Here is a 22,110-nt window from a genome sequence, read left to right as displayed (position 1 = left end):
GTCAGGGAATATTGACCAGTCTTTTGGACGTAAAGTTCTTCAGGCTGCGGTCCCTCCCTAGTTATTGGATTAATTTGGTATTCCTACTCCATGTAGTGCTGTCATGGAGGACGTCCTGGAAAGTAAGAATTAGTCTTACCGGTAATGATGTTTCCAGGAGTCCGACATGACAGCACTGGTAGTTCCCTCCCTAATGATTAGAGTAATCTTCCTTTTACTTTTTTTGTACTATGTTACCCATTATTGTGTGATAATCTATAAAACACTGGTGATGGTGGGTGGGGGGGGAGCTTTTAACCTCTCTGTTTCCTGTCCCAATAGTGGGCGGGGGAGACAACCTCCATGTAGTGCTGTCATGTCGGACTCCTGGAAACATCATTACCGGTAAGACTAATTTTTACTTTCTGATTCATGCCACATATCACCTACTGTTTTTATCCCCTTATTTCTCCATTCAGTGAATTGTTTGTTTCGATTCCCTTCTAAAAATTCCGGATGTTCCCATATAGGCATGTGTTTGGATAAGAAAAAGGGCAGACCGTATTTTTTTCGGACTACCTTCCAAGTTGCCACTGTGTCTTTTATTAGTAAGCTTTTCTTCATCAATGGGGGTAAATTAGCATATTTTGTGTGTAATAAGGCCGTTAGTGACCACGGGTGGGCTAATTGAGATTCTATATCATAGTTAGAATAATGGCTCGAATGAGATAACCAGTCTATACAATTACGAAGGTTGCTTGCTAGATTGTATCTCCGTATGTCGGGGAAATTTATCCCTCCTTCTTCCCTTCCTAGTTGTAATTTCTGTAATGATATCCTTGGACGTCGTCCTTTCCATAGGAAGTATCTAAATGTCGTTTCTAATGTTTTGATGTCGGAGTGTTTGAGCAGCAATGGAATCGTCTGCATGGGGTATAGTAATCTGGCGAAACTGGTCGCTCCATCCCATAAATGACAATGGGAGGTGTAGCCATTTCTCTACATCCTGTTGTATTTTTTGAATCAGCGGAGGGTAATTGTGGTTATATATAGATTCTTGGGTCTTTCCTATGTTGATGCCTAGGTATCTTATGTTTGATTTGGCTATTTTAACTGAGGAGTTTCGTAAGTCCGTACCTAAGATGTGTTGCCCCTGTGTTAGGAATAATAGTTTACTTTTAGTAGCGTTAATTTTAAATCCTGATGCCTGGCCAAATTCTACAAGGTGTTGCAAGAGGGTAAACAGATCCCTCTGTGGGTTTTCGAGGAAGACTAAAAGATCATCTGCGAAAAGGGCATGTTTTATTTCTTTCGATCCTACCTTTATCCCCTCCAAATCTTGCGTTGCCTGCAGAAAACATGAGAGAGGCTCTAGGGATAGATTGAATAGTAATGGCGACAAGGGGCAACCTTGTCTTGTCCCCTTAAATATTGTAAAGTTAGGAGATAAAAAGCCCAGCGTATTAATTCTGGCTCGAGGGTTTGCATATAATGTGGTTAGATAGTTTCTGAAGTGGCCTTTCAGTCCAATTTTATCTAGTACTCTTCCCATCCATCCCCAGCCCACATTATCAAACGCTTTTTCTGCGTCAGTTGTCAGTAGGGCTGAGGATGGATGTGCTGCCGGTCTCAGTTTCACTTAATCTAAAACTGCCAATACCCGTCTTATATTAGTAACGGCCGACCTTCCTTTTACGAATCCCACCTGTGTGGCTGAGACCAGTCTGGGGACTACGTCCACCAGCATATCTGCCATGATCTTTGAAAGTATCTTGATATCAGTATTAATTAGGGAGATTGGCCTGTATGAGGAAGTTAATTGGGGCTTTCTGCCTGGCTCTGGTAGTAATTTTATGTGTGCTGTATTTGCTTCCGGGGGGATGGCGATCCCATCCATATAGCTATTATATAGCGTTGCTAGAAGCGGTGATACCCTCTCCCCTAGAATTTTATAGAATTTTACTGAATATCCATCCGGTCCCGGGGCCTTTCTCAAGGATAAATTAGATATATAACTTTCTGTATTTCCTGTCTTGAGAGCGGGGCATTCAATGTATTTAGCTCTTCAGGCGAGATTTGGTACATGTGAATATTTTCAAAGCATCTTTCCCCTATTTCAACATTTTCATCTCCTACTTTGTATAGGTCACTATAGAAGTCTCTCAGGATTGTGTTTATGTCTTTGGGGTCGTTTTTTAAAGTGCACTTTCTATCTCTCAAAGCCAAGATGGGGGCAGAAAGTCTGTAACCCTTCGCTAATTTGGCCAGTAGGTTATCCGATTTATTCCCAAATTTGGTAATGCTGGGCAATTGTATGTGATTGAAACACTTGCTTCTTTCTTTGGAGCCAGGTTTAGTAGTCTTGTTTCTCCCTCTTCCAGGCCTGTTCTGTCTCTGTTGAAGGCCATGTTGTGAATGTCATGTATGCTGTTCTCAGTGCCTTACTATGTACTTCTAGCTGCCCTTCTATTTTTTTCTTTAACCCTGATACATATGATATTAGTCTGCCTCTTAACACTGCTTTATCTGCGTCCCACCTTAACTGAGCATTGCCAGGAATCTCATTTATTTCTATATATTCGTCCCACCACCCCGTTAGAAGCTTGTGGAATTCCTCTTTCTCATACAAATCAGAAGGAAAATGCCATATTTAATCTAGGCCTCTCGGTATTGAATCTTGTAATGATAGTGACATAGGGGCATGATCTGATATCACCATGTCTTCTATAGTGGATGACCTATATCTCCCAAAAATGTTCTGCGACACCATTATGTAATCTATGCGGGACCATGATGAGTGTGCTCATGAATAGTGAGTGTAGTCACGCTTTTCCGGGTTTTATGTTCTCCAAGTGTCTACAAGATCTGACGAGGACATCAAGTTTTTCAGGACTGTAGTTTTGCGTTTTATTGGTAAGCTATTCCTTCTGTCTGATCTCCTATCCTCATCTCAATCGGCTACCACATTCATATCTCCCGCAACCACCTTGTTTTCTATCCGGTCAGACAAGAGCTTTCTGGCTATTGTTTGGAAGAAATGTTCACTAGCTTCATTGGGGCCATATACACTCACATAAAGAATTATTAGGAACACCTGTTCTATTTCTCATTAATGGAATTATCTAGTCAACCAATCACATGGCAGTTGCTTCAATGCATTTAGGGGGGTGGTCCTGGTCAAGACAATCTCCTGAACTCCAAACTGAATGTCAGAATGGGAAAGAAAGGTGATTTAAGCAATTTTGAGCGTGGCATGGTTGTTGGTGCCAGACGGGCCGGTCTGAGTATTTCACAATCTGCTCAGTTACTGGGATTTTCACGCACAACCATTTCTAGGGTTTACAAAGAACGGTGTGAAAAGGGAAAAACATCCAGTATGCGGCCGTCCTGTGGGCGAACATGCCTTGTGGATGCTAGAGGTCAGAGGAGAATGGGCCGACTGATTCAAGCTGATAGAAGAGCCACGTTGACTGAAATAACCACTCGTTACAACCGAGGTATGCAGCAAAGCATTTGTGAAGCCACAACACGCACAACCTTGAGGCAGATGGGCTACAACAGCAGAAGACCCCACCGGGTACCACTCATCTCCACTACAAATAGGAAAAAGAGGCTACAATTTGCACGAGCTCACCAAAATTGGACTGTTGAAGACTGGAAAAATGTTGCCTGGTCTGATGAGTCTCGATTTCTGTTGAGACATTCAAATGGTAGAGTCCGAATTTGGCGTAAACAGAATGAGAACATGTATCCATCCTCTGATGGCTACTTCCAGCAGGATAATGCACCATGTCACAAAGCTCCAATCATTTCAAATTGGTTTCTTGAACATGACAATGAGTTCACTGTACTAAAATGGCCCCACAGTCACCAGATCTCAACCCAATAGAGCATCTTTGGGATGTGGTGGAACGGGAGCTTCGTGCCCTGGATGTGCATCCCTCAAATCTCCATCAACTGCAAGTTGCTATCCTATCAATATGGGCCAACATTTCTAAAGAATGCTATCAGCACCTTGTGGAATCAATGCCACGTAGAATTAAGGCAGTTCTGAAGGCAAAAGGGGGTCCAACACCGTATTAGTATGGTGTTCCTAATTCTTTAGGTGAGTGTATGTTATATATACACTGCCTGTCCAAAGAAAAGGTACCACCAAGAAAAAAGCCTTTGGCTTTGATTACGGCACACAATCACTGTGGCATTGTTTCGATAATTTTCTGCAATGTCACAAGATTTATTTCCATCCAGTGTTGCATACATTTTTCACCAAGATCTTGCATTGATGATGGTAGAGTCTGACAACTGCGCAAAGTCATCTCCAGCACATCCCAAAGATTCTCAGTGGGGTTAAGGTCTGGACTCTGTGGTGGCCAATCCATGTGTGAAAATGATGTCTTATGCTCCCTGAACCACACTTTCACAATTTGAGCCCGATGAATCCTGGCATTGTCATCTTGGAATATGCCCGTGCCATCAGGAAAGAAAAAATCCATTGATGGAATAACCTGGTCATTCAGTATGTTCAGGTAGTCGGCTGACCTCATTCTTGGAGCACATGTTGTTGCTGAATCTAGACCTGACCAACTGCAGCAACCCCAGATCTTAGCACTGCCCCCACAGGCTTGTACAGGAGGCACTAGGCATGATGGGATGCCCCATCCCTTCATCTGCCTCTCTTCTTACCCTGATGCGCCCATCACTCTGGAACAGGGTAAATCTGGACACATCAGGCCACATGACCTTCTTCCATTGCTCCAGAGTCCAATCTTTAGGCTCCCTAGCAAATTGAAGGGTTTTTTTCTGGTTTCCTCACTGATTAGTGGTTTTCTTACGGCTACACAGCTGTTCAGTCCCAATCCCTTGAGTTCCCTTCGCATTGTGCGTGTGGAAATGCTCTTACTTTCACTATTAAACATAGCCCTGAGTTCTACTGTTGTTTTTTTTAAATTTGATTTCACCAAACGTTTAAGTGATCGCCGATCACGATCATTCAGGATTTTTTCCCCGCAACACTTCTTCCTAGAATATGATGGGTCCCCACTATCCTTCCAGTTTTTAATATTGCGTTGGGCAGTTCTTAACCCAATTTTAGTAGTTTCTGCAATCTCCTTAGATGTTTTCTCTGCTTGACGCATGCCAATGATCTGACCCTTCTTAAACAGACTAACATCTTTTCCATGACCACGAGATGTGGCTTTCGACATGGTTGTGTAAGAAATGAGAAGCAGCTCATTGCACCAGTCGGGGTTAAATAACTTGTTGTCAGATGAAAGATAATCGCCCATGCAGTATTTATCCAATAGGAGGCTCAGAACTATTTGTTTAGTTAAATCCAGGTGGCAACTTTTTTTGGGGTCAGGCAGTGTACTTAATGTCCTTGATGTGGATTTTAAGCTGACTTGTACCACCATCCCTTCATTGTCATTTGAATGTGATGTCACAGTATAGTTCAGGTTTTTTCTTAACACAAGAACCCCTGCCTTCCGAGCTTCTGACTTTGACCCATATACCTCCCCCACCCATAGTCTCCTCATGCGGGCAAAGAAACAGCAAAAAACAAGGGTTAAGAGCAGCAGCCAAATCAGGTTTACCAGAGCTAGGGTTGTGGAATGCAGCAGCTGAGCCGAAAGACCCCAGATCCAAGGTGGTCAAGATGAACGTAGTAAAAAGATGTAGGCTACAGCAGCATCTCCATCAACTTCTTTATTCAGATTTCCAAGGTGCGGTACAAAATTGCAACGTTTCGGCTAGTCGTTCTCCTCCAGGTGTACGCCTGAAGAAAAGCGATACCAGCGTGTAATCCGTTAAGGTGGCGTAATACCATCAATAGTTTCTGTGGAAAGCGGAGCCCCTTAACATTCCAAGATACTATTATTACCATGGTGATGTATGATCAGATATAACCTTTCCCTAAGACAATTGCCTGGTGACTGGAACCTATTGTTCTCATCTTCCCTTCTCTCTACTTTTCTGTCCCTCCCATCCCAACTTAAAAGTACACTGAGAACTAACAATACATCAATACAACATAACCCACATCAATACAACATAACCCACTTTTATTCAACCAGCAAGTAATTTTTTGATGGGAAATGACATAGGTGTCTCCCAAAAGATAATAAGACGATGTACAAGAGGCATTATTGTGGGAAAAAATTCTCAGCTTTTATTTACATTTGAGCAAAAAATACAAGATGTTCCGCACTGTGGAAAATTTCAGAGGATGTGGTCGGAAGCCAAAAGTGACACCTGTGCTGCCAGGAGGATAGTTAGAGAGGTGAAAAAGAATCCAAGGATCACCACCAAGGCCGTCCTGATGAATCTGGGCTCTGCTGGTCGCAATGTCTCAAGGCAGACAATCCAATAGACACTGCACACTGCAGACCAAGGAGGACGCCACTTCTCCAGATAAGGCACACAAAAGCTCGCTTGGCCTTTGCAAAAGCTCATCTGGACAAAGAAGAAGACTCCTGGTCTTCTGTGTTATGGTCAGATGAAACAAAAATTGAATTGTTTGGTCACAAAGATGTTTCCTTCATTTGGCGTAAAAAAGGAGAAGCCTTCAACCCAAAGAACACCATCCCCACTGTCAAACATGGTGGTGGGAACCTAATGCTTTGGGGGGGGGGGGAAGGGTTCAGCCAATGGACCAGGGAACCTAATCACAGTAAACTACACCATGAAAAAAGAGCAATACATGAGGATTCTCAATGATAACATCAGGCCGTCTGCAGAGAAACTTGGCCTTGGGCACTGGTGGACATTTCAGCATGACAATGACCCAAAACACACAGCAAAAGTGGTGAAGAAATGGTTAGCAGACAACAACATTAACGTTTTGGAGTGGCCCAGCCAGAGTCCAGACTTGGATCCAATTGAGAATCTGTGGAGGTAGCCAAAGATCAGCGTGATGGCAAGAAGACCCTCCAACCGGAAAGATTTGGAGCTCATTGCTAAAGATGAATGGGCAAAAATACCTGTGGAGACCTGCAAAAAGCTGGTCTGCAATTATAGGAAGCGTCTGATTGCTGTAATGGCCAATAAAGGCTTTTCTATTGATTATTGAGAAGGGGATGAATAATTTTGGACTGGACACTTTTTGCACAAATGTAAATAAAAGCTGAGAAATGTTTTTCCCCCACAATAATGCCTCTTGTACATCGTCTTTTTATCTTTTGGGAGACACCGATGTCATTTCCCATCAAAAAATTACTTGCTGGTTGAATAAAAGTAACTAAGTCAAAATTTGCCTGGGGTATGAATAATTATGGGCAGCACTGTAATATATTGGCATGTTACTCTTGTCATGTGTCACTTGCCACATCTGCGACCTCTACAGTTCATGTCACACGTCGCATAGACGATCTTAATTAATATAGACAGAGGGGCGGCTGTGGATGTAGTTAGGTGAGTGTTAGCCTGGACAGAGGGGCAGCTGTAGATGTAGTTAGGTGAGTGTTAGCCTGGACAGAGGGGCAGCTGTAGATGTAGTGAGGTGAGTAGAAGCCTAGATAGAGAGTCACAGCAGGAACAGTAGACAGTTTTAAAAAGGATTTTGATGAATTCTTAAAAGTAAACAACAATAATGCTTATGAAAACATGTCTCACTTTCTTCTGGGATTCGCATCCCCACCTTTACCTTGGTTGAACTTATAAGACATAAGTCCATCAAGTTCAACCAAGGTAAAGGTGGGGATGTGAATCCCAGAAAGAAGTGAGGCATGTTTTCATAAGCATTAATGTTGTTTACTTTTATAAATTCATCTAAAGAATTTATCAAAACCCTTTTGTCAACTGTATCAACTATGTAACTTTATGCTTTGTATCCTAAGTATGGTAATCTATGGGAGTGGCAGAGTTAACCAACTATGATATGGCCTCAAGGGAAGCTGATGTGTGGATGGTTAGCTCCACCCTAGCTCAGTCTAGTAGGGGAGTCTGGTGTTAGCAGTGAAGGAGGGAGAAGGCAAAGTCCATGTGCTCCACTCCTCAGTACTAAGTCTCAAGCTACAGAGAATAACCATCTCTGCGTGATCTACCGAGAGAGAATTATCTTTACATTGAAATACTCCTGAAGAGGGAGCGAGAGAGAGAAAGGAAATTCTAGAATCTGTAATGGTCAAGAATAGTGATGAGCGGCAGGGGCAATATTCAAATTTGCGATATTTTGCGAATATTTTGTAGAATATTCATCATATATTCGCGAATTCGAGATTCCGAGATTATATTCTTGATTGAGAAAATCGGCAATGTAATATTCGCGTAATGCGCGCAAAATACAGGCGTGGGTCACTTATGCTACATTTTTCAAGCTGGAATAAGTTTCCTGAGACTGGAGAAAATGGGTGACACGGCAGAACATTAGAATAGCTTTATATGCAAGATAGAGTGCTCCCACATATTTGCGCTTGCAAATTTTCGGCAATTAATGGTGCGCATATTTTTTCGCAATACGTGCAACTTGTGACATCACAGCACTATATCTGTAGCATGTATGTATGGACAGCAGAACCTATCAGCTCCATTATAGATCAATCTAACCTGCACTGACTATCTCCCACTAACTATCTGTATTATATATATGAGCGAACTAACTGTCTAATGTAATACAACAAAGCCCAGAGCGCAGCAATCACACTGCTCTCTCTTTCATAACTGCAATAAACTTTAGAAAATGGCTGCTGGGGAGGTTCTTATACAGTAAGAGTTGGGGCCACTTTTCTATTGGTTGCTTGGGATGTTGCTAAACTGTGACAAAGCCTTCTGATTGGCTCACAAGCTAGAAGAAGGGAGGGATGATCAACTGTACTGTTAAAAAATAAAATAAAATGAATATTCATCGTTCCGAATATATAGCACTATATTCTAAATATTCGAGAATTCTCGAAGTGCCGATGTTCGCATAAAAAATTTGCTTTTTGAATATTTGCGCTCAACACTAGTCAAGAAAACAGAGTCAGTAAGGGATACCTCCCAACAAAGAGGAACAATAGTAGCACGCCACAGCAAATTCTTTAATTCTGTGTTGTCTCCTCCCGATGCCTATTTTACATGCTCAACCCCAGTCCCCTTAGTGCCCCCACATGGTAATTTCTCCTTCTTTTGTGCCCCCCACACAGTAATTATCACCCCTTAGTGCCGCCTTGCAGAAGTATGTATGCCCCTTTAGTGCCATCACACAGTATGTATGCCCCCTTTGTGCCCCCACACAGTAGTTATACCCATATTGTGCCCCCCACACAGTAATTATCACCCCTTAGTGCCGCCTTACAGAAGTATGTATGCCCCTTTAGTGCCATCACACAGTATGTATGCCCCCTTTGTGCCCCCACACAGTAGTTATACCCATATTGTGCTCCAACACAGTAGTAATGCCAACATTGTGCCCCTACACAGTAGTAATGCCGACACTGCAGGGCTCCAGATGGCGACCAAAACGGTCGCCAATGCGCCTTAAAATTTGCAGATGGCGACAAGACTTTTTAGTCTTGTCGCCATTTGCGACTGTACCGCCGCGATCCTGCGCAGCCTAAGTTCAGTAGCACACTGCACAGTGGAGAAGGAAGGAGTCCCTCCCTCTCCACTGTGACGCTGCCGCCACTACCACCAATGGGGAGATAGCAGGGAGGAGGAGGGGAGGAGCTGTCGCCACTGCGCCGCCAATGAAATGAATGTAAAACATAAGTGTCTGCGACTCTGCAGCGGTATCAAGGACCCGGCACCCGGCCTCAATAACAGGGCATGCGATCCGCGGCCATTAACCCCTCAGGTGCCCCAGATCGCATGCCCTGTTATTGAGGCCGGGTGCCCGGTCTGCGATACCGCTGCAGACAATTGTATGGAGTCAAAGAGGACCTTTCGTGGGTCCAAAGAATCTGAACTTATCAGCAGGCTGCATAGAGCGGCGCCCAGGGATCTAAGTGCACTTACTATTATTCCTGGGCGCCGCTCCGTTCGTCCGCTGTGGCCCCCGGTCTTTTCAGCATTCAGAGGAAGGAGGAGGAGACGCCAGTGTCTGTCCTTCTCCCTGACAGCAGCGCTGTCCAATCACAGCGCAGAACTCAGAGCCAGGGAGGTTTTTTCTCCCTGGCTCTGAGCTCTGCGCTGTGATTGGACAGCGCTGCTGTCATGGAGACGGAGACACACTGGCGTCTCCTCCTCCTTCCTCTGAATGCTGAAAATACCGGGGGCCACAGCGGACGAACGGAGCGGCGCCCAGGAATAATAGTAAGTGCACTTAGATCCCTGGGCGCCGCTCTATGCAGCCTGCTGATAAGTTCAGATTCTTTGGACCCATGAAAGGTCCTCTAGTGCGCTCTCCCAAAGCCTCTCCCCCCCCCCCCCCCCATTATCACTGGCCACAAGTCGTCCCCGTCTCCCTCCCATTGTTATATGGTGGCCACAGTGTCCCCATCCCCTTCATTGGTGGCAGTGGCAGATTACACTGCTGGGGCTCAGATAGTTACCATGGCAGCCAGGAAGCTACTGAAGCCCTGGCTGCCATGTTCAGCTCCCTGCTGCTGTGTGTACTATGCACAGGGCAGCAGGGAGAGTGTGAGGTCCTATTCACCCTGATAGAGATCTATCAGGGTGAATAGGACAAGGGATGAAAAGATCCAGGTTCTAGTCCCTAATGGGAGAAATGGTTGTCAAATAAAAAGTAAAAAAAAAAACTAAAAAAATACTAAAAGTTTAAATGGCCCCCTTCCCAGTTTTACATATAAAATTTACAAACAAAGAACATATTACATATCGCCACGTCCCAAAAAGTGTGAGCTATTAAAATATTAAAAAATATTCCCGCTCGGTGAAGGCCGTAACAGAAAAAAAAAAACTCTAAACCACGCAATTCGCCATTTTTAGTCACCTTGTTCCCCAGAAAATGTCCCTGGATGTGAGAGGCATGTGGTGCTGTTTTCTCCTATATGTAGTGCACCTGCGTCTCATCTTCTCAAAGTCCTTTTTTTAAAAATGATATGCATTTTAAATTTGGCGACTAAAAAATGTAATTTGGCTCCTAAATTTTTTAGTTTAGGAGCCAATGGCTCCTGGTCATTTTTTTTTGTCTGGAGCACTGCACTGTGCCCCCATACAGTAGTAATGCCCACAGTGCCCCCACACAGTAGTAATGCCCACATTGTGACCCCACACAGTAATAATGCCCACATTGTGAGCCCACACAGTAGTAATGCCCACATTGTGACCCCACACAGTAATAATGCCCACATTGTGAGCCCACACAGTAGTAATGCCCACATTGTGACCCCACACAGTATTAATGCCCATACTGTGCCCCCACACAGTAGTAATGGCCACATTGTGACCCCACACAGTAGTAATGGCCACATTGTGACCCCACACAGTAGTAATGGCCACATTGTGACCCCACACAGTAGTAATGGCCACACTGTGCCCCCACACAGTAGTAATGCCCACACTGTGCCCCCACACAGTAGTAATGCCCACATTGTGACCCCACACAGTAATAATGCCCACATTGTGCCGCTATCTGAGAGAAGACTTGCACTGTACGTGTTCTGAGACTGTTGGAAGTACTACAACCCTCATTTTGCACTACAGTAACGAGAGATGTTTATTCTGTTAACCAGGCCAGATGTTACTAACTCCTACACCATACTCCAGCCATTGCACACCCTACATAAACATTAACACCAAGGGCACCCCAAACTACCATCAGGCAGATGCCCGAACACCGGGTTGTGCCAAAAGGGAAGAAAAGATGCACCTTACTTTCACTGCTTTGGCCCTTAGGAGAAATGGTGTGAGGAAAGCCACTGTGATAGAATTTCTGCAGCCAGAGCCACTACCACTCCCATCCTCTGCTCCAGCTCCTCAGGGACTTGCTGCGCATGTTCTGTACTTTATGGATGCGGCGGTCTGCCAACCTACCATCATGTTCTGTACCATATGGTGGCTGCTCCCGCTAAAGCTGTTATTGCCACTTCCATTACAGCTACACAGTCGCCACTACTGCTACCTCTAAACAGCCACACACATACATTTACTACCTTGCCTGTTTCATTCATGTGTTGCTTTTGCTGCTGCCGCTACTATTGTGGCCACGTGCCACTATTACCCTACCCTTTCCACATCCACACTGCACTACTGCTGCTCCTAATCAAAAGAGAGAATTTTTCTAGGCTCGTTCAGGACAGTTAACGCTTGTGCATGTATAAATATGGGCAGGCATTCTGACCCCTATAGGGCACAATTTTTGGATGCTTGTGCAGAACAAGCCACTCTTCTGACCTTAATATGTGTGTGTATAAACAGGGCCAGGGATTTGCCCCCGTTGAGGCATACTTTTTGGATACTTGGTCTCAACAAGTCACAGTTTTTTCCCCATAACACTGTGTATGTGTAAACACCATATGCTCCTGATAAAGAACAATTGAAAAGCATGACATATGTGACGGCGCGGTGTGTTTTTTTTACACAATGCTTGCCCACAGCTATATATGTCAGTGACATTATTTGCTATTGCCATCATTGCGTTCAAGAACTTAGGGAGGAGGAAGAGAGCATAAATAAATTTTAAAAAAATTACAAAATGGGATAACTTCCTTTCATTAAAAAATAAATCTGAATCCAAGGAGACTACAGGGTGTTAGGTACCAATTTTCAGTGCAACTGGAGATACCTTGATTCATGTAGAATCGATACAGACACAAATCAAATTTTACAAATAATTCAACAAATCGGACACAAAATTAATTTCAAGAAATGTACTCATCTCTGTTTTATAACCTGTTAGACCAGCAAGGATTATATTAGTCCTGAAGCACAAGGGTCATAGTTACCCATTAGACTAGTAAGGATATTATATAACCCACTAGACCACCTGGGGTTATTTTAATAATTGGATCATTATCCACTAGGCCACCATGGATATAATTACCCATTAGACTAGTAAGGATATGATTTAACCCTCTAGATTGTCAGGGATTATACTACACATCATTTATAAGACTAGTAAGAATATGATATAACCCACTAGACCACCAGGGTTATAATTTCTCACTAGATTAATAAGTATACTATATAACCTACTAGACCACCAGGGATTTTATTAGTCATTGGATCACCAGGGATATAATTACCCACTAGATTAATAAGTATATTATATAACCCACTAGACCACCAGGGATATTATTTTTTTTTATTTATTTTACTCACTTATATAACGCTACTATATTCCGCAGCGCTTTACAGACATTAACATCAAGCTATCCCCAATGGGGCTCACAATCTATATAATTTACCACTAAATTAATAAGTATATAATAATAACCCACTAGACCATAAGGGATTTTAATAATCACTTGATCACCAGGGTCATAAATACCCACTAGACTAACAAGTATATGATATAACCCACTAGACCACCAGGGATTTTTTTAATCACTGGACCACCAGGGATATAATTTCTAACATAGTACATAACATAGTAACATAGTACATAAGGCCGAAAAAAGACATTTGTCCATCCAGTTCGGCCTGTTATCCTGCAAGTTGATCCAGAGGAAGGCAAAAAAACCCTGTGAGGTAGAAGACAATTTTCCTCACTTTAGGGGATTAAAAATTCCTTCCCGACTCCATTCTCACTAGATTAACCCCTTCACGCATTTGGACGTAACTGTACATCCAAATCGCAAATAATTTACTGCATTTGGACATACAGTCACATCCAAACTGCTTACTGGGGCTGTGACACTATAAAGTGTCACAGCTCCGGAGTCTCCGCTCTCCCGGAGAGCAGAGACACCGGGGAAGCCAGCAAGGGACCAATCAGAGTGGTCCCTTGTCGACAAGCGCTCCGATTGGTTAGTCTTTGCAGACTAACCAATCAGAGCGCTTTAGTGTTAAAATGCTAGTTTCAGGCTGTGATCTCCCCCAGTGCCCCTGATCAAGTCTGTGGCCCCCCAGTGCCTCTGATAATGCCCCTCATATGCCTCCAGATGCCCCCATTGCCCCCTGTAAAAAAAAGTGTAAAAAAAATAAGTAAAAAATAAATAAAAATTTAAATAAAAATAAAAATTGTCCTTTCTCATATCCATTCATTTAGGTCATTAAAAAATGGAAAAAAAAAATTATAAAACGACACATAATTGGTATCACTAATGTCCGTAATGACCTGATCTATAAAAGTATCATGTTACTAATCCCGCACAGTGAACACCGTAAAAAAAATTATGTAAAAAACAATGATGGAATTGCTGTTTTTGTCACCTCACCTGCACATAAAAATAAATAGCAAGTGATCAAAAAGTCATATGTACCCCAAAATGATACCAATAAAAACTACAGCCCATACCTCAAAAACAAGCCCCCAAATAGCTACATTGTTAAAAAAATAAAAGTGTTATTGATGTTAGCATATTGTGATGCAAAATATCATTTATTTTAAAAACAAAAGTGATTTTATGCTGTAAAAGTAGTAAAACATAAAAAAAACTATATAAATTTGGTATAGCCAACCCACAAGTAAAATTATCATATTTAACGAAAGAGGAACTCCATAAAAAATAAAAATAGAAAGCACTGACACAATTGCTATTTTTACCTACTTTACCTCCACACAATAAATGGTATAAAAAGTGATCAAAAAGACTTATGTAACCCAAAATTATACCAATAAAAACTACAGCCCGTCCCCCCAAAAAAAAACAGACAGCTACATGGTGAAAAAAATAAAAAAGTTATGGACTTTAGTATATGACGATGCAAAATATAATTAATTTTTTAATAGAAAGTGATTTTTTGCTGAAAAAGTAGTAATACATAAAAAATATATAAATTTGGTATCACCATAATCATATCAACCCACAGAATCAAATTATCATATCATATTTACCGCAAGAGGAACCCCATAAAAAAAAAACACTGACAGAATTACCATTTTTACACACTTCACCTCCACAAAAATTTGTTATAAAAAGTGATCAAAAAGACATATGCAGCGTACCAGACCGCAGGGGCAACACATGAGTTATGGTGGGCCGATGGTGGTAGTAGTTCACTTACTCCCTGGGTCGGCGTGCAGTGGGGGGAAGGACAGCACTAGATCCTCCCGGGCACTCTCTATTGCAGGGAACACCAGCCAGATGGAAGTTGAGGTGCCCTTGATGGTGTAGGTGTTTAAGGTGCTTTGGTGGCTGGGCCCCTGTGTTCGTGACGCCAGCACCGTAAGGTGCAAATGTTGAGAGTAGTAGAAAGGATGAGGAGTCAGTTGTAAAACAGTTGAACATTTACTGAATCAATATTCTCAGGACAGTTGGTACAGTTCATTTATACAGTGGATACTTTGATTCATGTAGAATCGATACAGACACAAATCAAATTTTGCAAAAAATTCAACAAATCGGACACAAAATTAATTTCAAGAAATTTGCTCATCTCTGTAATATAACCTGTTAGACCAGCAAGGATTATATTAGTCCTGGAGCACAAGGGTCATAGTTACCCATTAGACTAGTAAGGATATTATATAACACACTAGACCACCTAGGGTAATACTTGGATCATTATCCACTAGGCCACTATGGATATAATTACTTATTAGGACTAGTAAGGATATGATTTAACCCTCTAGATTGTCAGGGATTATACTACACATCATTTATAAGACTAGTAAGAATATTTGATAACCCACTAGACCACCAGGGTTATAATTACCCACTTGATTAATAGGTATAATATATAACCCACTAGACCACCAGGGATTTATTTTATTTTATGTATTTTACTCACTTATATAACGCTTCTATATTCCACAGCGCTTTACAGACATTAACATCAAGCTGTCCCCAATGGGGCTCACAATCTACATAATTTCCCACTAGATTAATAAGTATATGATATAACCCACTAGACCATAGGGGTTTTTATTAATCACTTGGTCACCAGGGTCATAAATACCCACTAGACTACCAAGTATACGATATAACCCACTAGACCACCAGGAATTTTTATTAATCACTGGATCACCAGGGATATAATTTCTTACTAGATTAATATTTATATTATGTAACCCACTAGACCACCAAGGATTTGATTAATCACTGGATCACCAGGGACACTTTCTATGAATCTACTAGAAACGCTATTATTTTGCATTGCTATAACCATAGGCAATCTCTCATGCAGAGAGGCAGTGACGCCGTATAAAGCGCCCCTTCAGTTTTAAAATAATGGTTGAATTCCCCTTCACGGGCTGAAGATTTCAGTACTGGAAATTTTTGAGCAGCAAGGTTGCCCTTGAGACATCAGAGAAGGACATTCTTCTGACACGTCAGCTCAAAGCATAATTTCTATTCTTTTAATTAATAGGTTGCATTAGTCTTCAACCTCCTAGAAAGTCAACTGACTTGTTCTGTTCCACCATATTATTTTATCAGAAGCTTTTGTGTGTTCTCAGGTACTGATCGGCCCCAATTGTTACCATTGCAAATTTAATTTAATTGCGCAAGTTGCCGATTAGAGTGAAATCAGGCACATCATGTTCTAGTAAATTCCTTGCTGCCCTTCAGCAAATCATTTGTTCTTTCAGGCATTAATTACATTGTGCAACCCGGGGTTATTATACGTCCTGTACAAGCGCTGCCCTGGAATCATCCTTCTCTCCGGTTCAGATTTATTTTTTTAATCTTTTTGTTGTCTTTTTTGATAATGTAACTAATAATGTGTTAGGGCTCATGCACACAAACGTATTTTCTTTCCGTGTTCGTTCTTCTTTTTTTGCAGACCGTATACGGAACCATGCATTTCAATGGGTCCGCAAAAAAATTACTCTGTGTGCATTCCGTTTCCGTATGTCCGTATTTCTGTTCCGCAAAAAAAGTCCTATTATAGTCTGCACAATGGACAAGGATAGGACTGTTCTATTAGGGGCCAGCTGTTCGGTTCCGCAAAATGTCGAATGCACACGGACGTCATTTGTATTTTTTGCAGATCCGTGTTTTGCTGGACTGCACAATACATACAGACGTGTGTGTGAGACCTTTGGTATAATATAGTAGATGTCGTAAGCTGTCATAGTAAGGCTACTTTCACACTGCGCTGTCTGAGAGTGAGCTGCAGCAAGTGACTGTCCCTAGAGCCGCAGACATGGCTCCCTGAGGGGAGAGAAGCAAATTTCTTCCCTCTGCTGCCCCCATTTTATTCCCGGCCGGCAATGAGGGCGTGGCTCCGCGGAAGCGTGGATTCACTTATGCAGGCGTGGTTTATCAGTTGGGGGTGTGGTCGGTGAGGTTCGGCTTTCTTGAGTGAAGGCAGTGGCCACCCTAGTCACCATTGACTTGCATCGTTTTCAGTGCCAGATCCGTTTTTTTTTCCGTTTTCATGACCGTAGTTTGCAGCGCTTTTGCGTCCGATCGCAATACGGAATGCTGACGGAAGGGAAGACACCCTGACGCATCCTGAACAGATTTCTTTCCATGCAGAATGCATGAGAACCAAACGGAAACGTTTTTTTTTTCGGTATTGAGATTCTCAACGCAAGTGTGAAAGTAGCCTAAAGCTTATATTTAACCACCTCCGGACCGCCTAATGCAGATTCGCGTTCCGGAGGTGGCAGCCCTGCGCAGAGTCACGCATATATGCGTCATCTCGCGATGGCCGAGATTTCCTGTGAACGCGCGCACACAGGCGCGCGCGCTCACAGGAACGGAAGGTAAGAGAGTGGATCTCCAGCCTGCCAGCGGCGATCGTTCGCTGGCAGGCTGGAGATGTGATTTTTTTAACCTCTAACAGGTATATTAGACGCTGTTTTGATAACAGCGTCTAATATACCTGCTACCTGGTCCTCTGGTGGTCCCATTTGTTTGGATCGACCACCAGAGGACACAGGTAGCTCAGTAATATGTTGCACCAAACACCACTACACTACACCCCCCCCTGTCACTTATTAACCCCTTATTCACCCTTGATCACCCCTGATCACCCCATATAGACTCCCTGATCACCCCCCTGTCATTGATCACCCCCCTGTAAAGCTCCATTCAGATGTCCGCATGATTTTTACGGATCCACTGATAGATGGATCGGATCCGCAAAACGCATACGGACGTCTGAATGGAGCCTTACAGGGGCGTGATCAATGACTGTGGTGATCACCCCATATAGACTCCCTGATCACCCCCCTGTCATTGATTACCCCCCTGTCATTGATCACCCCCCTGTAAAGCTCCATTCAGATGTCCGCATGATTTTTACGGATCCACAGATAGATGGATCGGATCCGCAAAACACATACAGGCGTCTCCCTGGAGCCTTCCAGGGGGGGGTGATCACCCCATATAGACTCCCTGATCACCCCCCTGTCATTGATCACCCCCCTGTCATTGATCACCCCCCGTCATTGATCACCCCCCGTCATTGATCACCCCTCTGTAAGGCTCCATTCAGACATTTTTTTTGGCCCAAGTTAGCAGAAATTATTTTTATTTTCTTACAAAGTCTCATATTCCACTAACTTGTGTCAAAAAATAAAATCTCACATGAACTCACCATACCCCTCACGGAATCCAAATGCGTAAAATTTTTTAGACATTTATATTCCAGACTTCTTCTCACGCTTTAGGGCCCCTAGAATGCCAGGGCAGTATAAATACCCCACATGTGACCCCATTTCGGAAAGAAGACACCCCCAGGTATTCCGTGAGGGGCATATTGAGTCCATGAAAGATTGAAATTTTTGTCCCAAGTTAGCGGAAAGGGAGACTTTGTGAGAAAAAATAAAATAAAATCAATTTCCGCTAACTTGTGCCAAAAAAAAAAAATTTCTATGAACTCGCCATGCCCCTCATTGAATACCTTGGGGTGTCTTCTTTCCAAAATGGGGTCACATGTGGGGTATTTATACTGCCCTGGCATTTTAGGGGCCCTAAAGCGTGAGAAGAAGTCTGGGATCCAAATGTCTAAAAATGCCCTCATAAAAGGAATGTGGGCCCCTTTGCGCATCTAGGCTGCAAAAAAGTGTCACACATCTGGTATCGCCGTACTCAGGAGAAGTTGGGGAATGTGTTTTGGGGTGTCATTTTACATATACCCATGCTGGGTGAGATAAATATCTTTGTCAAATGCCAACTTTGTATAAAAAAATGGGAAAAGTTGTCTTTTGCCGAGATATTTCTCTCACCCAGCATGAGTATATGTAAAAAGACACCCCAAAACACATTGCCCAACTTCTCCTGAATACGGAGATACCACATGTGTGACACTTTTTTGAAGCCTAGGTGGCAAAGGGGCCCACATTCCAAAGAGCACCTTTAGGATTTCACAGGTCATTTACCTACTTACCACACATTAGGGCCCCTGGAAAATGCCAGGGCAGTATAACTACCCCACAAGTGACCCCATTTTGGAAAGAAGACACCCCAAGGTATTCCGTGAGGGGCATGGCGAGTTCCTAGAATTTTATATTTTTTGACACAAGTTAGCGGAATATGATGATTTATTTTTTATTTATTTTTTTCCTTACAAAGTCTCATATTCCACTAACTTGTGACAAAAAATAAAAACTTTCATGAACTTAATATGCCTATCACGAAATACCTTGGGGTGTCCTCTTTCCAAAATGGGGTCACTTGTGGGGTAGTTATACTGCCCTGGCATTCTAGGCGCCCAATTGTGTGGTAAGAAGTTTGAAATCAAAATGTGTAAAAAATGACCGGTGAAATCCGAAAGGTGCTCTTTGGAATATGGGCCCCTTTGCCCACCTAGGCTGCAAAAAAGTGTCACACATGTGGTATCTCCGTACTCAGGAGAAGTTGGGGAATGTGTTTTGGGGTGTCATTTTACATATACCCATGCTGGGTGAGAGAAATATCTTGGCAAAAGACAACTTTTCCCATTTTTTTATACAAAGTTGGCATTTGACCAAGATATTTATCTCACCCAGCATGGGTATATGTAAAATGACACCCCAAAACACATTCCCCAACTTCTCCTGAATACGGAGATACCAGATGTGTGACACTTTTTTGCAGCCTAGGTGGGCAAAGGGGCCCATATTCCAAAGAGCACCTTTCGGATTTCACCGGCCATTTTTTACAGAATTTGATTTCAAACTCCTTACCACACATTTGGGCCCCTAGAATGCCAGGGCAGTATAACTACCCCACAAGTGACCCCATTTTGGAAAGAAGACACCCCAAGGTATTCGCTGATGGGCATAGTGAGTTCATGGAAGTTTTTATTTTTTGTCACAAGTTAGTGGAATATGAGACTTTGTAAGAAAAGAAAAAAAAAAATCATCATTTTCCGCTAACTTGTGACAAAAAAATAAAAAGTTCTATGAACTCACTATGCCCATCAGCGAATACCTTAGGGTGTCTACTTTCCGAAATGGGGTCATTTGTGGGGTGTTTGTACTGTCTGGCCATTGTAGAACCTCAGGAAACATGACAGGTGCTCAGAAAGTCAGAGCTGCTTCAAAAAGCGGAAATTCACATTTTTGTACCATAGTTTGTAAACGCTATAACTTTTACCCAAACATTTTTTTTTATCAAAGACATGTAGAACAATAAATGTAGAGCAAAATTTATATATGGATGTCGTTTTTTTTGCAAAATTTTACAACTGAAAGTGAAAAATGTCATTTTTTTGCAAAAAAATCGTTAAATTTCGATTAATAACAAAAAAAGTAAAAATGTCAGCAGCAATGAAATACCACCAAATGAAAGCTCTATTAGTGAGAAGAAAAGGAGGTAAAATTCATTTGGGTGGTAAGTTGCATGACCGAGCAATAAACGGTAAAAGTAGTGTAGGTCAGAAGTGTAAAAAGTGGCCTGGTCTTTCAGGGTGTTTAAGCCATGGGGGCTGAGGTGGTTAAGGCAAACTACGGTATTTAACTGTTACTATGTACTAAATTTAAAAAAATTGTCACGCACACACATAAATATTTAGAATTGTGTACTGTATATAGCTTTTAGATTTATAATTTGCAGATCTAGATGTTTATATTGATATTTCTTGTATTTATAAATCTTTTATATTTGTATGTTTTTGTTTATAGATATGGAATATTTTTTACATATACATATATATCTGTGTATTTATTTTATTTATAAATTTTATGGTCTTTAAAACATTTTTAAAAAAATAAGTGGCTAGGAATATACACCTCTAGCGTCATAAATACCAAATGCTCCCATGATATATTTCTTACGTTACTAAATGACGAGACGTTTTGCTCCAATCCTCTGGCTTCCAGGTTTATCAGCAAAGGACCCTCCCTTACACAGTGATTGGAGTCGGGAAGAAATATTTTTTTCCCATAAAATGAGAAAAATTTGGTTTTACGTCACAGTTTTTTTTTTTTTTGCCTTCCTCTCGATCAACTTGCAGAATAAGAATATTTTTTTCAGCCTTACAAACAATTTTAATATGTTACTATACATTGTAATTACATATATCTGATAATTATACAATATGCCCCGGCTCAGAACATTAGATCTCTGATTTACAGATGTAGCAGAGCTGCATGGTGATAGTTCAGTATTAGTAGCATGTAGGGGTTTTCCTGCAATCCTAGGTAAAAAATTATAAGTGATATCACGATGAATTACACCAAACTCAGCTCTGCTACATTTGTAGACCCCTATCCCCCAGTTACAGCTCTGTATAGATGTACTTACATTTCTCCTGCTGCATTCTGCCGGGCTGGGATGTTCATGGATCTGCTTAGGTGACTGCACTGGACTGAGAGGCTGCACAGGGACACATCAGGTGTGGGGCAGGCTCCGTCTCCAGTGTCATATGGGGAGTAACACTATACCTCCTCTGTAATATGTAAGCCTCTATTCAGCTCTCAAACAGATGGTCTTTGGAGCCGCACGCAATACTGCACAATACCTGTTCTGTCCTTTATTAGGCTACTTTCACACTAGCGTTGTTTTAATCCGGCGTTCAATTCCGACACCGGAACTGCCCGCATGATCCGGAAAAACTCGTGAAAACGGATTATATTTGAATCCTGATCAGGATTTTGCTCACAATGAAAAAATGCATTGGAAAAAACGGATCCGCCATTTATGGACTTTAACTTTTTTTTCACATTTTTCGGGTTCAACATGCAAAAAACCGGATCCGGTTTGACTGAACACACAG

The 22,110-nt window shown here is 42.2% G+C and overlaps 1 protein-coding gene across 1 annotated transcript in view; it reads right to left on the bottom strand.

Annotated features, from left to right (window-relative positions):
- The window catches only part of LOC121009511 (histo-blood group ABO system transferase-like), a 52,885-nt gene extending 31,137 nt beyond the window's left edge, over positions 1-21,748 (bottom strand). Inside the window, exon 1 of the mRNA XM_040442697.1 lies at positions 21,639-21,748. Coding sequence (XP_040298631.1) covers positions 21,639-21,654 — 16 coding nt within the window. The 5' untranslated portion in view covers positions 21,655-21,748. The remainder of the gene's footprint in view (positions 1-21,638) is intronic.
- Between the last annotated feature and the right edge of the window lie 362 nt (positions 21,749-22,110).

Source organism: Bufo bufo, chromosome 8 (genome assembly GCF_905171765.1).
Source record: "Bufo bufo chromosome 8, aBufBuf1.1, whole genome shotgun sequence".
NCBI classification, from domain to species: domain Eukaryota; kingdom Metazoa; phylum Chordata; class Amphibia; order Anura; family Bufonidae; genus Bufo; species Bufo bufo.
This window is presented reverse-complemented; position numbering and strand designations above follow the sequence as displayed.